Source organism: Anguilla anguilla, chromosome 7 (genome assembly GCF_013347855.1).
Source record: "Anguilla anguilla isolate fAngAng1 chromosome 7, fAngAng1.pri, whole genome shotgun sequence".
Classification (NCBI taxonomy): Eukaryota; Metazoa; Chordata; class Actinopteri; order Anguilliformes; family Anguillidae; genus Anguilla; species Anguilla anguilla.
Genome location: NC_049207.1, coordinates 52,226,711 through 52,242,852, shown reverse-complemented (window position 1 = coordinate 52,242,852; position 16,142 = coordinate 52,226,711). Strand labels below are relative to the sequence as shown.

The window sequence follows — 16,142 nt, the reverse complement described above, 5'->3', positions numbered from 1 at the left end:
ATTTAATAGACTTCCCACTCTTGGTCACAGCCACAAATCATGTATTCTGCCATAAAGCTCTCTTTAAGTAATATGATTTCATGTTGAAATTTGTGCTGTTTTCCATATCAGCCTTCTTTAACTTAGGCGTTGTTCACATTAAAAGACAACCTGTATTAGATATCTAGCCCCATGAAGCACATTTCTTTATGAATTATGTTTTTTTTATATTCAAGGTGTCTTGCATTCCTTATTTTTGACATATTAGCTGTTCGTACAAATAAATATTTATTAAATCATTTCAGATTGCAAAAATAGTAAGAGAAGGAGGCTCCTCTTGAAGGGAATTTTCCGATTCCTCTCTAAACAAAAACCACATAAGCATCAAACAAATCCATCAGAACACCATGAATTTACTGTCGAATGATTTGACAGGCACCGATTTTGATGCATTCGTTTATTTTTTTTAAAGATATCAGTATGACATAATGAGTACGGAATGCTCATCCCTTTCTTCACAGCAATTTACCCTTAAATCCATCTACAGTAGACCCTCGCGGGACATAGCCTATACATTGAGTGCCAACATTCATATATAAACAAAAGGAAGCAGTTTAATGTTCTGAGACTGAGCAACAGATCATCACACGCAATTATATTTAATATTAAATAAATAAGTGCCACGCTTTACATTTTATTTCAAATTATACAAATCGATAAACAATAATAAATAGTTATAATAATAATAAAAAGTCATTGCACAGCTTTAGGAAAACAAAAATCACCACAGAACCCATTTATTTTGGCTTGAAATGTTTTGTCTTCCTCAGACTTTTCACCCAGTGTTCTGTTGCTGTATTACACATTCTTTAAGCACTCACTCCCTCTGTAATGAACAAGAGTACAAAGGAGTATTGAGACCGTTATTTTAGTCACAAATGTAAAAGTGAATGAGTTATAATGTTAGTGATCTGTTGTCATGTGACTGGCTCCAAGGAATACACAATAAGACAGACTGCTGACCAAAAAAAAACCTGTTACTTCACAATATTTCAAAAAATCTGAATGTTACACAATGTCAGATTCAAAAAATGTGACCTAATAATGGAGGGCTTATAGTCTTGAAGATTCACAAGAAAACATTTACTGCTTTAAGTTGAAACAAATAATGACCATTTATCTACACAACAATGGCGTTCTGAAAAAAAAAAAGAAAAAAGAAAAGAAAATTGGCAAGCAATTTTCTAAAACATTATCAAGCAATCTTTTAATCTTTTTTCTTGGTCCATGGAAAAATCCTGTCACATGGCAATTTGATAAATGCACTTCAGTTCTCTAGTGTTTAACCGACAACACAACAGCTGTCGCATTGCATTTCAGCAGCAATCTAGGCATGAGACAAAAAGCAAAACGCCAAAGTTGCACCCTACCAACAAACACAACTTCTGACCACTTAACACGCTGTTAGTTTGCAAGTGCTTTATCTACATGCAACAAGTGAATGTGGCAGTGTGTTAGTACTTTAGCTCTATTTTCACAGTCAACGTGTCATGGCATTCTAGCTACAGTGAACTTTAAACAGTGCAACAGTCAATATAGCTTATAGATTTGCTCTACAATATAACACTTCAGTGGGTTAGCAGCACATTTTAACATCGTTAGAGTTATTACAGAACTGAGAGTTAAAACTATCTTCTGAAGCAATTCTCACATTCATTTTTTTTTTAAATAAATAAAAAGGTAATCCAGTGTTAATTCAACTCTAACAGAGTACATATGAGTCCAGTAGGGACCACATGTACTCTTTTTGAGTTGACTTAACGCTGAACGTTTTACTGAACTTTTCTTTTTGGCAATCCCTCTTTCTCTTGAATGAAAGTAGGGAATCCTGCCACCTCACCCCTAACTTCACTGTTCCCTAACCTGCCAGGCCCCCTCCTCTCTTAGATCTCTGCCCCTTCGCTCTCACTGCCCCTCCTCTCCTGCTCTCTTGCTTCCCGCTCGGAGTGGAAGGTGTGGAGGGTCTCGGAGGCAGAGTGGGTCCAGTGGATCAACTCCTGCAGGACACGGTAGATCCACAGCTTTACCCCAAAAACGCCATCTCCTTCGTCTACATCTACGTCCTTAGACACAGAGAAAGAGAGAGGAAGAGGATGGGGGGGGGGGGGGGGGGGGCACAAGAGAGTGAGCAAAAGAGAGTGCAGAAGAGAAGCGAGAGAGAGAGAGACAGAGAGAGAAAGAGAGAGAGGGGGAGAGAGAAAGGGGGGGGGGGAGAGAGATATTGAAATTTACCATTTGGTTGCCAGGTTACGAGCAGTTGTAAATTGCAGTATACAACGTTCTGCCAAATTATTCAACTGTTCTGGCCAGTTAACCTGGAAATATGGTACAGTACTGACCTGTACACCATAGGAATATGTATGAAACATACAATTTGCATACAACATAAATGGAAATTGTAAATAGAATACCTATGTTTTATATCTGCCACTGAGATTGTGGACAAATTAAGCAGCTGTCAACTTTCATGCCTAAGTACTAATTAACTAACTCATTTATCAGGGAATTCTGGAATCTCTATGTTTGTCCACTTGCACTTTATGTGGGCCTGAGAGGGTACCTAACCTGACATGTACATCTTTTCACCAGTACCTGATTTTTGGCATTAAAAAATGCAGACTGAGAGGCTGAGCATAGGAAACTGGTTGCAAAAATCATCAACAAAATGGGAGATCAAATTTCTTTTTTTTTTTTTGGTTCTCAGTGCTCTAATTACTTTAACTGAGCCTAACTAAGCAAAAAATTCACAGCTGCCTTAACATACGCTAAAGTGTGCTGTCACCAGTGCTCCATACGTGACAAAACCTGCTAAATGTATTCAAATTAGATCAAGTTAAAACATGGCTTAAGTTGCTGAACCGGAAAATGACAATATACAGAACATTTTTTTAAAAGGCATTACTCGTGGTCTCCACTCAAATTGCTTACGTCAAAAACCATTCATACAACCTTTTACACATGTGAGGAACATAAAACTAGCATTTAAATAGTTTCACATTTGATTAGACTTTAATCACTGAGGCTTCGCAATATTTACTCAGTGTTTCTAAATCAGTGCCTTATTGTTACTAAAATAACCTGTCATATTAAACAGCAACATGTTGAATAATCCATTATGTACCGCAGGAACTGGATTTATAACAGATTTTTCAAAGTGCTCACTTGAGTTGAAGTGTTTATAATTCAACAGTCTGTGGCAGTTCATGTTTCTAAGCACTCTATCAAATCATAGTGCCCTTTATGGGAAAGTGAGGTGGGATCCATTTCATTGATCGAACAAATAAGTTTTTTTCTGCCAAGTCAAGTTGCCTTCTTCCCATTATTTAATAAATGTCATATATAACAAGTTTGCTCATTTACTGAACATGGTGTGTGGCAGGCTAAATTTATCTGATGTAATGCAAGCTTGCTTGAATACGTCTTGCCAGCAAACAGGAATTTCACTTAAAATTTCTGTATTTTTTGCTCCCTTACCTTGTTACAGTCAGGATCAGGTGTAGGCACATTATCTTCCTCTTCTTTCTCGAGTAGGACCCTGGTTGAGTGGAGCAAGTGCCCCAGCCTCTCCCTCACACTGTTACGGACAGACTCATATTCTCCGCCCCCTTCGCCCTCGAGCTCCTCCTCCCGGCCAATCACGTACTCCAGAAGCCTGAGGCACTGCTGGAGGGCGGAGTGATGAAGCCACACCCTCTCGTCCATTGAGAGGTCGGGGGAAGACACGCATAGAGACAAAATCCGATCCGTCTCTAGGGAGTGTTCGGATGGGAAGCTTTCTTTCTCTTTCTGAGGAAAGAGGAGGAGGGGGGGAGACAAAAGAGAAGGTGGGAGAGGTCGGGGAGATAAGGAGAGAATGCAAGAGAGCGCCCAGAGACATTAGAGATACAACCCTTCTGTGAACTGTGGAAAACATGCCAACAATATACTTTCCTGCCTAACATTGATAAATGTCCTACTGTGTTGGGGGTGTGTGATCTATGTAATAGCTGAATCGCACGTCAGAGCCAGAGGGGCAGAGACTACAGGTACTCCAAGAGGGAGGGGCACATTCTGTTACAATGTCAAATATAATTAAGCAAAGGCAATTTATTCAAAAGTGATTTCTGAAAAGAATTTCATTGTAAATGCATATTTACACTGCACCGCATGGATGACTGATAGACCAGAGACAAGGTTGTAAAAGCCATATATGTTTATGTTAAATATTTATTTCCAACATTTCAGTTTAAAAGTACCCTACTTAGCCTCTATAGCGTTCTTTTACGGGTTTTTAACGACATATGTTACAGCATTGAAGGCTAAATAAGCTAGGGACTAGGCTATGCGTGACAGCCAACTGCACAGATAAAATTCAAGCCACCTTTGCTAGTGTTACCGCAACAAATCGCAATTTTGTAATTTGATAAGCAGGCTATGACCGCGGTGTTGCGTTTTCACCGGCCCGTGGATATGATAAACACCACCCACACCGTGCGCTAATCTTTATTGTGTTCGTGCTGTCTATTGCGCTACAGGAATTCGACACTGCAGTGGTATCTGTCACGATTAATAACACTCACGTAAAGCTCCAACAGGCGGGTGCAATCCCGGTGTAGTAGTCGAGCCAACGCGACAGCTTTCCCGGTCCGAGAGCGTCTCGAGCCCGGCCTGCCACTTTGCAGCTCACCGGCCATGAAGCGTTCAGTCGGTGGAAGAATCCGTGGAAGAAAAATATAGTGGGATGTGCACGGAGGTAGATAATACCGGGAATATGTAAACCGAAGGTAAAGAGATTCGTGTTTACGGGGGTGAACCGAGATCAATGAATGAGTTTCTCTAAAGTAATATATTAGTCTGTCGATGTCGCCACTTTACAGGCTAGTTTTCCGTGACTATGAATTTAAAATTAAATCTTTGATCTTCAATTTAACTCAAACTCTCACAGTCTTAGTCGTAGGCTGTATTCCACTCGAGTTAAAAGCCTCTTCACGATCGTGAATATTAAAAGTCTTGCTTCACCCACCGCCTCAGGACAAAAAACAAAATATGGAAAACTGGAATATGACGCGATCCGTAGGGACTGAGGGGAGGAACCACGTTCGGCAGCAACGAATATCAGCTTTAATAAACAGAAACAATATTGAATGCATGAGAACTGCAACATTTCGTGTTTTCTTTGGGCAATTTTTTGCCTGATATGAAACAGAAATATTTGTTTTCATTGGGGGGAAGAACAGTATCATTGTGCTGGTTTTTCTTTTTTTTTTTGGAAGCTTAACTGCATTGTTCCCTGTAACTGTTCCTATATTCCTGGCTGAGTGCAAAAGTGTGTATTTTTATTTATTGTGTTGTTGGAAATTTGTATTTTAACTGAAACACAGTTGAAGGAAATACGGCACAGGAGCTATACTCTGCAGTTTGAAAGTCAGCTACAGTTTAGGCTTAACAGTCAGGAAAAGATCAATTCCTCATAAAATTGTTTAACCAATTAATTAGAGAAAGCTTAGTTGCTAACGCCAACTTTCAATACAGCGTCCATTTTTGTGTGAATGCTGTTTCTGGTTTTTGATTGGACCTCACCTTTGCGGTCCTCACACTGCTGTGGTCAGATAAGGGCAGTCCTGGGCTTGGTGGCAATGACACACTGTTAACTCCCTTTATGATTGGGCAAAGTTTTTTAAGGGTCAAAAATAACGGACTTTTTGTATGTACGCGAAAGAAATAAAATAAAGATACGTTTAAGAGCATGCCTTTCTTCAGTCCGGTAGTAGCTTCTGTCAGAATCTGTCCTCTCTGCATCAGAGAAACCCTAGACCAGAGAGGAGGCTCTGAAGCTTCTTTAATGCTAATGCGGTTAATGGGGAACCGGGTGAGACTCCTCTCATATGTCCTTTTGTTTGGCATTCGAACTATTAATAATCATGTAAATAATACATTTTTAAATGTATGCAAATGGTTAACTACTAACAAGCGGAAATTTATTTTCTTGCTTAATTAATGCATTTGACCGTCATTCATTCACGTTAACTACATTAGTGAAGGGCAATTCAAGTAATCTTATTGTAAAGTGTTACCAAAAATACTAATACACCAATCGCATTCATGGGGTTATTTTTGTAATATAAAAGCATCAGAGAAGGCCAAGCTGTGTATTGGTTAAGAATTGCATAATCGTTTTTTGGTTTAAATAAAACAGCTTTCATTATGTATGGGGTCACTGTGTCCAAGCTGGACTTCCGATCATTTCAAATCTTCTTAAAAGCTTTCCATTTCATTACCGAATCCGCAAAACGCCAGTTCCTGCAATAAATCAGTTTGCATCCGGGGCTGGCACACACAAAGAAAAGCCAGAAGACGCAACTAAGTTCATCACATTATTTGATTTTTATTCCTTAACATATATTTGTTGTGGGTTTATTAAAACGTGAGACAGAGATGACAGTGTTGAGTTACAGTGGCAGTGTATGCTAGCATCCCCAGTGTAGGGTCCTGTCAAGTTTATTAATTTCTCCATCAACATCTAATCCTTTCTTTCAACAGGCTACCATGCTGGGACAGAAGTCTTCACTGATGGTCATATCCATGAATGTTTTTATTCTGCAATCTGCAAATAACACAAGCTCATAACTGCACTAATACCTATTCTATCCAGGCATTTAAAAATGCGTTGCCTCATACATTTCATAAATGTTATAAGGTCTATGAATCTATGGCTTCCTTTATAAAGACAGCAAGTTACTTTGCTGTTCGTAACTGGGCAGAAGCAACGCCTTTTTAATGGTATTTTGTCCAAATGAAGACGCGTTTTAACCACAAACCGTCGTGGGTTGATGAGAAGGGCAACACATGAGCATGTAGCACACACACAAACCAGTGGGAGAGACAGGGGAAGCTGTGTTTGAATAGCAGTGTTCATTAAAAATACGAGAAAAAAATAAAATAAAAATCCTAACTAAAATAGGGTAAGTTCACACATTCTTAATTACAAGTTTCTTTACAAGATTGATAAGACATGACTTTAGAATGTAATTGTGGAGTTGACAGCTTGATTTAAAAAAGAAAAAAAAAACTATTGTTTTAACACACTGTGGGACGAAGTGACAATAAATAAAAAACCACGGTAAATTAATACTGTACTAATGCCTTAGATACATCGGCCTAGAGTGAGAGAGAGACTGCGAAAGTTGAGGCAAGGATGACAGAGAGAAGGTGTTAGAGGACATCTATTTCAACATTTTCTTGCATTACAGATATGCCTTCTCATTTATTCTCACAAACAACATAAACACACATGTATGTATGCCTGCACACGCGCACACACACACACACACACACACACACACACACTCACTCTCAAACACACACACACACACAGCAGGTGATGGAGGGGGGTGAAAGGACTTGCAATATGCACTAAAATTATCTATGTACAAAAAGCAACAATGACAAACTCATATTCCCTGATATAATAGTATAGGTATCTAAGTGAGTATCTGTGCTGTACTTCACTGTGAAGATACAGCATAATAATCATATATTGTTAAAGCCTTCACACAAGTAGATCTGTGAGCCTTGACTCTCGTAGTCTTTTTCTTCCCTTCTCTCTTCACCTTCACTTCTCCCTCCCATCCCTCCCTCCCTCCCTCTCTCTCTCTCCTACAACCCCCTCCGTCTCCACCCATCCCGTCTCTCCTCCTCTAAATAAGCCCGTGGTGATTCCCGTGTGTCACCGGCACCTCGGCACTCTCCAGTAGAATCTCCCTCTCTCCCTCCCTCTCCCACACCATCCCTCCATCCCCCCGCTCCCGGTCCCCGTCTCCCTCCTGCTCCCACACCACCCCGTCCTCCACCCTGTGCCTCTCCCCTTCCACCTCCCCCTCCCAAACCCCACCCCCTTCGCCCGTCGGTATCACCGATTGGTGGAGGCCGACGGGCGGGGGCGGGGAGATGGGGCCTAGCCCTAGGCTCTCCCTGCTGTTGACCAGGTCCTGGCCCTGGGGGAGGAGCTGGCCGGGTGTCGGGGGGGCGGGGGTGAGCTGAATCAGCTGGGGGGGCGGCTGCTGCTGCTGCTGCTGCTGGGGGGGGACGGGGTGAGGAGTGAGCTGCAGCAGCTGGGTCTGCTGGGGGTGGGAGGTGATGATCTGCTGCCCTGCTAAGGGGAGGGCCAGGGGCAGGGTCACCTGCATGGGGGGCAGGCTCTGTTCCTCAGTCACCACCACCATGTGCTCCCCCTGGCCCGTCCCGGGCAGCGCCTCCAGCAGGGGGGCGGGGGTGGTGATGAGGGCGCCCGCGTTGGCCGCCAGCGCCTCCGCAATCAGCACCTCCGGGTGGCTCTTGGCCTTGTGGGCCACCACGCTATCCTTCTTCTCAAACTTCTTGCCGCAGATGTTGCAGGAGAACTGGTAGAAGGCGTCGGCGTCGTGCTTCTTCATGTGCCAGTTCAGCGACGCCTTCTGCCTGCAGGTGAACCCGCAGATCTCGCACCTGGGATCGAGGAAAAGGAGGGGGGGATATATAACAGGGGGTCAGAATAACAGTGCATGCTACTTGGACAACAATATTACCTCTGCTCTGGAGACAGGCTTTATGGAGTGATTTTGGGAGCCGAACACGCACATTTCCCAGGTTGCACGAGCGCACACGTTCAGTTTATGAATGCCCCTTCGGCTTGGCTTGTGAAATTCTTCCACCTCGAGCGAGCCAGAAGCCTAATTAAAGCGCGAACGCTGGGGTCTGTGACGCGTCCAGTGGGGGTGTGAGGTGCGGTGCGACGGCGTCCGTTTCCCTGGACTTACTGCAGCGGCTTCTCTCCTGTGTGGATCATCCGGTGCACGGCCAGGTTGTGGGAGCTCTTGAAGGCCCGGGCGCAGTACTCACAGATGTAGTCCCGCTGGTCTGAGGGCGGAGACGGGGGAGACGGGACGCGTTTACGAGCACGTCCAGGATAACAGAGTGACGCCCATTGTGTTGAAGTGCAGGCCTACGCATGTTTAGAGTGCACATGTGGGTGAACAGTGTGTGCGACCGTGTGTATCTGTGTGATGCTTAGCCACCTGTGCGTACCTGTATGATGCTTAGCATGCCGCAGGAGTTGTTTCTGCAGACGGAACAGTCTTCCGCAGGACGGGTGGGGACACACGTACTTCTTCTTCAGTAAGTGCTGGTATTTAATATGGTGCTACAAGGATGGGAGGAAACAGGGAGGGTGGGTCGATGCGGGAGAGGGGGTGGTGGTTTCAGGTTACAGCAATCCCCAAGTGAAGAGTCAATAGTAGCACTGTTGCCATGGTAACTGTGGACATAACGGCATACCTGCAGGTAGCGTGGGTGAGCCAGGACAGTGCCACAGCCCTCCATCTCACAGCGCACATACTGCACAGGCGGCTTCTTCCTGTAGGGGGCAGCAGAGAGTCAGTACCTGCCAATCAAAAACACTTCACCAGCATAATGTACTTTCACATTTTGCATTTATTTTTTATTTATTTATTTTTTTAAAAAGGAAATTCATAAAGATATCTGAATCTTTAAATTAGAAGTGATGAGGGAGGGGTGAACTCTCCGGGGAAACAGAAGCCTCTTGCTTCACGGCAGGGTTCTCAAACACAAGTTTTTTTTGACACCTTAGCCTCAATCTTCGTCCAAACCAATCAAGAAACTGAAACTGAGACACACGCCCAAAAACCCCGAAACATCACAGCCTGCTGAGACAGGCTCTCCTACAATACCTCTCAACTGCCACAGAGACGCGTGCCAACACGATAACGGAGGGGAAAAAAACTCAAGTTTACCTCCTCTTTGGAAGGCGTGGACTTTTGTCGTCTTTCCGCCGCCTGCCTCTCCTACGAAAGAAGTGAACAGCTGTGACGGAGGGCTCCGGTAAGACGGGTTAACTCACCCTATCCGCTCCATCGATCCACCGCGACTCCTTCCCAAAAACCACACATTTCCGTATACTTCTTTACCACACCGCTTATAAAATGGCTCACCACGGTTCGTAGCGTGTAAAAGAATGGCTGGTCAGGCTGCTGGAGTACTGTGGACTAGCGATTATAAGAACGGACATCAAAGTTACAAAAACAGTTACAGGTTCAAGTCCCTGACAATGACCTACTTTAGCCTCAAGAAACGTGGCAGCCATGAGCGGATTCAGTTAATACCGGGGTAATGCAGACCTGTGTAAGCAGGCCCACAAAAACACATTCACTGGACAGCAGACTGAGAGAGACACCATTACACTCTCAAACAGAAACAGCCGACTGCAGCAGTCTCCACAGAGCAGGGCCTTGAATAATAGTAGAATTAGCACAGCCTGTTGTGCTGAGCTCTACGAAAATTCTTAAAATGCACAGGAAAAAACTCTCCATTCACACACACTGGGGGGGGGGGGGGGGGTGGGGGGTTAGTTGTATTTAAAGGACACTCATTTCATGGCAACTGGGCAACTGTTTAATCTAACAGCACAGCGGGGTTCCAGCTTCCTGTTACGGCCTGAGGATGTCTCGCCCCCTTCCTTCCTTACTTCCTGGGGGGCTCCGCGTCCTCTCCGAACTCGTCCTCCAGCTTTACGTCCATCTCGGCTCCTCCCTCCGTTTTTATCTCTTTCCCTCTGTCTTTGTCCCGCTCCTTTTCCTTCTTCTCCTCTTTCTGTCGCGGGGGGCGGCGACGCGGCTTCTGGGGCTCCCTGCTGGTTACGGGAAGAGGGCGGAGACAGCGCCGTTACCGTCGGAGACGGGCACACCCCACGCGCAGCCCGCTGGCACTCGGTGTGAGGTAGACGTGCGGGTGGCGTGCCCACACGCGTGTACCCACGTGCACGCTCAGGAGCGCGCTCGCTCGCACGCACACACCCCTCCCTCTCAGACCGGAAGCTCTGGTCTAGGGTCAAACCTGAAAGGAATGTCTTCCTCACTGTTGTTGTCAACCTCCCCTTTCATGAAACGCACACACACACAATGCTACAGTCCACAGCCTCCCCTCCCCAAACACACACACATAAACACACACACTTCTTTGGAAGCATTATCACATTCAAAATCACAAAAAAATTAAAACATGTCTAAATATAACCACATGCTCTGTACCTCTCTGTTTCAGGTTTATAATTCAGGTCATTTGGGTCATCTCTGAAAGGGGGGTCTTCTTCACCAATAAGCACGTCGTCCTCCTCGTCACTGAAACACGTGCAACAGTCATACAGGTAACAAACAGGAGAGCTCAGTCAGGGGGGGATCCATGCAGGCATAAGAACGTTTCTTGGCGAGCCAAGACCACTCCCGCCATTTTACAGGACTCACCTGGCACAGGTGCGTTCCACGACGTCATCCACTGCTCCTGCAGCCAAACAGAAGGACGCAGAGACGTCAGTGTACAAACGACACAACGTATGGGTGCGCCATTATGGACTCAGCTACACGGATCAAGACAAGCACTACCTGAAAGGATACATAGGCCGGGTTGCGAGTTCAACCCTCTGAAGAGTAGATTTCTATAACCTCGTTGCTTTCGGTTACCAGTAGTGATTCTTACACCTGCATTTGAATGTTCAGTTAATTCCAGCGGCCTAATGCGATTTGCATTTGAAGAGCAACAGTCGGGAGCTACAAGTCACTCAAAGCAAATGAAGCAGACTCACGGCAACTAGCAATCATGGAACTCCCCTGTGTCCCGCTAAAGCCATGTTCTGCGTTGCTCTCTTACCATACGTTGTCTCTGTGTCTGGCTCGCTCTTGCACACAAGGGTGGGCGAAGGTCGGGAACAGCGAGCCGACGGTGCCCTCTGTCGGGACTGAAGCTGGGGCCGACGGGGTCTCGATGGTCGTGAAGCTGGCGGAGGGGACAGTCAGAATACTCAAACAAGACCCAAATAAAAACACGGGAATGACCTCACATCACATTCAGTGTGTAGCAATGATGATACATGACAATGTAAGCACATTTATGTCATGACAACTAAATAGCCAGGAATTGTCAAAATTACCTTTCTGGGGAGGGTCTTTTTTGTCTTCAGGACTAAACGAGAGAAATTAATATTTAGAACAGTGCTTAGAACAACAAAGTAACACCAACGTCTTCTGTCACAACAAATGTCCTTAATCCGTAACGTTACACAGATATTCTTGCCAACGGCACACATGCATATCACTGTACGTTACACACACCAACATTCTAATTCACATGAGGTTTTTTTTTTTTTTTAAAGGAATCCCACTACACGTGAAAGAAGATGCACATGAATCATAACACATGTGTAAGTTGGCTAGCTGGTTAATATTCCCTGCTCAGACACTTTGAGTCAGAGGAAGCGCATTCCTCGACCCAGCTCACAACATCCTCTACTAGCCAGGACAGCTCTTACATATAACGAGCAATTATAGCTAGACACTCGGCCAGTCTGCAATAATACAGGGTTAAAGGGTACTTAGCCTCATCCAACTTGACAGCAAACTAGCATTTCTTTAAGTTTGTTTTAAAAATCTGTCTCGAAGAGGCGGTATTAGCCAGTCGACTATAGCTATCGATGAATTATCGTTATCCACAGTTAGGAAATACTTGGTGGAAACACAATCAAAACGTACCCAACTGCTAGGCCACCGTCATCCCCGGCCTCTCCCGAATTTTCAACACGAGTTCCAGCATTTCTCCTTCGCCTCGGGTACTCGGATTTTCTCCGACGATTTGCCGCAGCGAATTCATTCTGGTCCTTGGAGTTGCCGCTTCCGCCGCCGTTCTTCCCAGCTACCACCCCCCTAGAGGACCGGTCCCGTAGAACTCGTCCAGAGCCCGGTGTATTTGATTTAGAGTCATTCAGGCCTGCCGAGGAAACACCGGTCTGTACGCGACTCAGGCCGCGTTCTCTCAGCACTCTACCGCGGGCCGGGACAGCTCTGGGGATTGGGGATGGTGCTGCGGCCTTCTCGGCAGGAAGCTCAATCTCGCCACTTGCCCCGGTGCTACTAGCTGCAGCCCGGCTGTTCTCCGGGTCCATCCCCGTTAATTTCCCTCTTACAATCTCTCCCTCTGACGGTCACTACGGTCAATTTCCCCTGAAATTGAAGAAAGAGAGCCAGAGTAAATTGATAAGGCCTTGTTTAAATTATTAGCTACTTAGCACGCTAATGGCACCTAAGGAGAACACACTTCCCCTCTTTATCCCCCGAAATCGCTTTTAATTTCCCCCGCCAGATAATATTTCGTATAGTTTAGTTGCAATATTTATGTTTTTAAAGACCCAGACTCTATTTTTTCTTTCTTAAAGCTATAGTAAACCTACTTTTAGCCCGGCCTCGTCGTGGACCGATCTATTGCGCTTTATGATGCGTCTCCTTTAAGGAGAAATCAACGCAAAATACGCCACCCCTTGTCCTCTCACTGCCTCAAACGCTGCTCGCACTAAATTTACAGACATATGATGTGCTTATGGGATATGTAGTATGATCAGCAGACTCGAGATCGCCTGTACACTGAGAATATCGCATGATATCCATTTTCAAACTACATACCCCAGTAGCTAAAGATATTTTAATTACAGTTCCGATATAGATTAAGTGGAATTATTTTAAATACCACGATTGCGTTCAGATGCAAGCAAGAACATAATATTAACCACTCTGTCTGCATATATGCATATATGACCCTAAATTATACGCCGCAGCTGCCACTTATATGCTAATTAATTTTGCCAAATTGTGTGCTGATAGGCGCTACAGTTCATGTGGACTTTATGTTAACCATAAGTATTTTGAATATTCAGAATGGTGGAAAATTCAAGATTGTAGGTTCTTATGGGTCCTTGAGGCAAAGCTGTCCCTTTTCAGAAAAAAGATCACATCAATAAATTATGAAAATATGCTTTTAATGAAGATTTGCGGAATGGAAATTCATTTAATGTTATAGTGCCACTAAGTGGCGGATCAGTGCCATATGCCTGGAAAGGCAAGCTTCTGAATACTGAGAAGTCTCAGGTAATTGTTTGATTGCGCTGTCCACTTGGTGTTCTCCACTCTGTTACCATATCCTTATCTCTCTCTCTCTTTCTCTCTCTCTCTCTCTCTCTCTCTGCTTGCTAGCAGTTGTGGCCCCAGTCCATTGTGAAACAGTGATAATATACAGAATCAATCAGCAACAGTCCTTCTTACAGTCCGTCATACAGCACATATCCATATGTCAGTGATTGTCTGTCTGTCTTGCAGTTAATTCACAGTTAGGGTCAACTCATTATGAAGTCCTCTGGGTACAGGGGTGCCACCAGGGATTTTGGGCTCCATGAGAAGATCTCACATTGGGGCCCCAGAAAAACCTATGTTCTAATATATTTTTGAGGGTCCCAGTCAGTCTGGGGATATAATTAATAATCTACCATGGTCAGAACAGCAGTCATTAGTCACTAATGCTCAATTTCAGGAAGCACTATTGACATAACATAATTGAAACCCTAACATAAACACCCAACAGAGGGATCAGGCTATAGCCTTCTGTCTGGAGTAGTACCTGTGCTGTTCCTGTAGATGGCCACAGTGCATCACAGTAAAAACACTGACTTTAGCAGAGCACACTTGCACAGCATAAAGGACACCCTCACAAAAGGGATATTAATATCTTCCAGGTAAAAACAAAGGACTAAACAAGCTCACACTACACTTGTTAAAAATGTGGACAACTAATGTTTTTACCCTGTATGGCACATAGGTTCTCAGCTCAACTGAAAGGCCGATATCTTCATTGTCAGCCAACAACTCATTGAGACTCTATTGATAGTCAACATGCAGTATATCTTGGTGGCAATCAGTACATGGCTCTTGACTTTGTCACCAGACTCACAGTATCCTGGCAATGGTAACATATTTGCTTTGGGGGTTAATTTATATAACAAACTGGTATAATATGTAAACAAAATGTTAATAATTTTCCAGTCAGGAAGGTTAAATTATTTCTGGGTCATGGAACATAAGCCAACACCAGCACACCTCATATAATAATATAATGTTAATAGTGTGCCATGCACTATTATGAACAGAGACATACAGCAAGTGATCTAGGAAATGAACAAAGTCAACAAACGGCATGCTGAATTTGAGCGTTAAGTTATTCCTGGGGGTTTTTGTGACAATCACTGTCGTCTGATGACATATTGTTCCTCATTCAAGCAGCTCTTGCCTACCTACAAAAACAAACTCTTCCTGATACACTGAAATAATGTCTGAAGAGAAGGAATGGGGAAAGAATTATGCATAGGGCAGTGAGAAGGAAATTACTGAGAGTGGTTGAGAGAGTGAGAGAGAGAGGGAGAGAGAGAGAGAGAGAGAGCTGAGAAGAACACCTATCTCACATGTTGTAATGCAACATTCTCGCCAATAACAGGCATTTCTAGATCCCTTACAGCTGCCATATTGTGTTGCTGGCCTGACTTCATTTGCAAGATATGTACAGACTTAGTCAATTTTGTATACACTGTTCTGTGTTCTGTGACTTCAAAACCTGACACTTTACTTCTTTTTTGTTTTGCTTTGTGTTTCAGATGCTTAGTTTGCAACAGGGTTTTTTTTTCACTCACCAACTCTCCTACGATAAAAAGAGCCACTGTCAAATGGGAATGTCTTTCAGTTGGATGGCTCCATGAGTAAATGGCAGACCAGGATCAAATACGGATTTGTTTTGGATTCAAATAGTTTTCTACGCTTCACTGATCTTGTCTGGTGTATTGGAACCAATGAAATACTCCATTCCAAAGTGCAAACCTGGGTTTCTGGACATATTGGCAGGCTCAATTACACCAGGCAAGATCAATAGAGCACAGAAAAGTATCTGAATCCAAAACAAATACGTATTTGACCCATGTCTGGTAAATGGGGGTGTTTTCTGTGTAAAAGCACCTGCTTCTAAATACAAGCCTGCTGGGTTTTGTAAGGGCGGGGGTACAATCATGGAGTTGGCTTTTATATAGCACGCTGGGATTTATGCCCATCAAAAAAAGTATTTGAATATGCTCCTGCTGGGCCTCTCAACTCCATGTTCCTAATACAATTACGTCTGTGTGTGTTTGTGTGGGTGTGTGTGTGTGTGTGTGTACATGTGTATGTGTGTGTGTGTGTGTGTGTGTGTGTGTGTATATGCGTGTGTGTGCATGC

At 44.1% G+C, this 16,142-nt stretch overlaps 2 protein-coding genes across 4 annotated transcripts; both read right to left on the bottom strand.

Annotated features, from left to right (window-relative positions):
• Positions 1-421: 421 nt before the first annotated feature.
• Positions 422-5,079, bottom strand: LOC118231238 (ciliary neurotrophic factor-like). Its single transcript, XM_035424883.1, has 3 exons — positions 4,599-5,079; positions 3,514-3,825; positions 422-2,102 (listed from the first exon to the last, which is right to left on the bottom strand). Exons 1-3 carry the CDS (start codon positions 4,710-4,712, stop codon positions 1,923-1,925), a joined length of 606 nt encoding a protein of 201 aa, XP_035280774.1. The 5' UTR covers positions 4,713-5,079; the 3' UTR covers positions 422-1,922.
• A 1,300-nt stretch (positions 5,080-6,379) lies between these two features.
• On the bottom strand, positions 6,380-15,679 carry LOC118232430 (E3 ubiquitin-protein ligase ZFP91-like). Of its 3 annotated transcripts, none has more exons than XM_035427421.1 (12): positions 15,569-15,679; positions 12,594-13,061; positions 11,996-12,027; positions 11,716-11,841; positions 11,313-11,349; positions 11,100-11,189; positions 10,538-10,702; positions 9,807-9,857; positions 9,331-9,409; positions 9,082-9,196; positions 8,814-8,913; positions 6,380-8,502 (listed from the first exon to the last, which is right to left on the bottom strand). In XM_035427421.1, exons 2-12 carry the CDS (start codon positions 13,001-13,003, stop codon positions 7,716-7,718), a joined length of 1,992 nt encoding a protein of 663 aa, XP_035283312.1. In that variant the 5' UTR covers positions 13,004-13,061; positions 15,569-15,679; the 3' UTR covers positions 6,380-7,715. The 3 variants fall into 3 exon arrangements, with proteins under 3 accessions (XP_035283312.1, XP_035283311.1, XP_035283313.1); XM_035427420.1 differs by lacking the exon at positions 15,569-15,679 and adding an exon at positions 13,289-13,401; XM_035427422.1 differs by lacking the exon at positions 15,569-15,679 and adding an exon at positions 13,289-13,401 and having other exon boundaries at positions 10,538-10,699.
• Between the last annotated feature and the right edge of the window lie 463 nt (positions 15,680-16,142).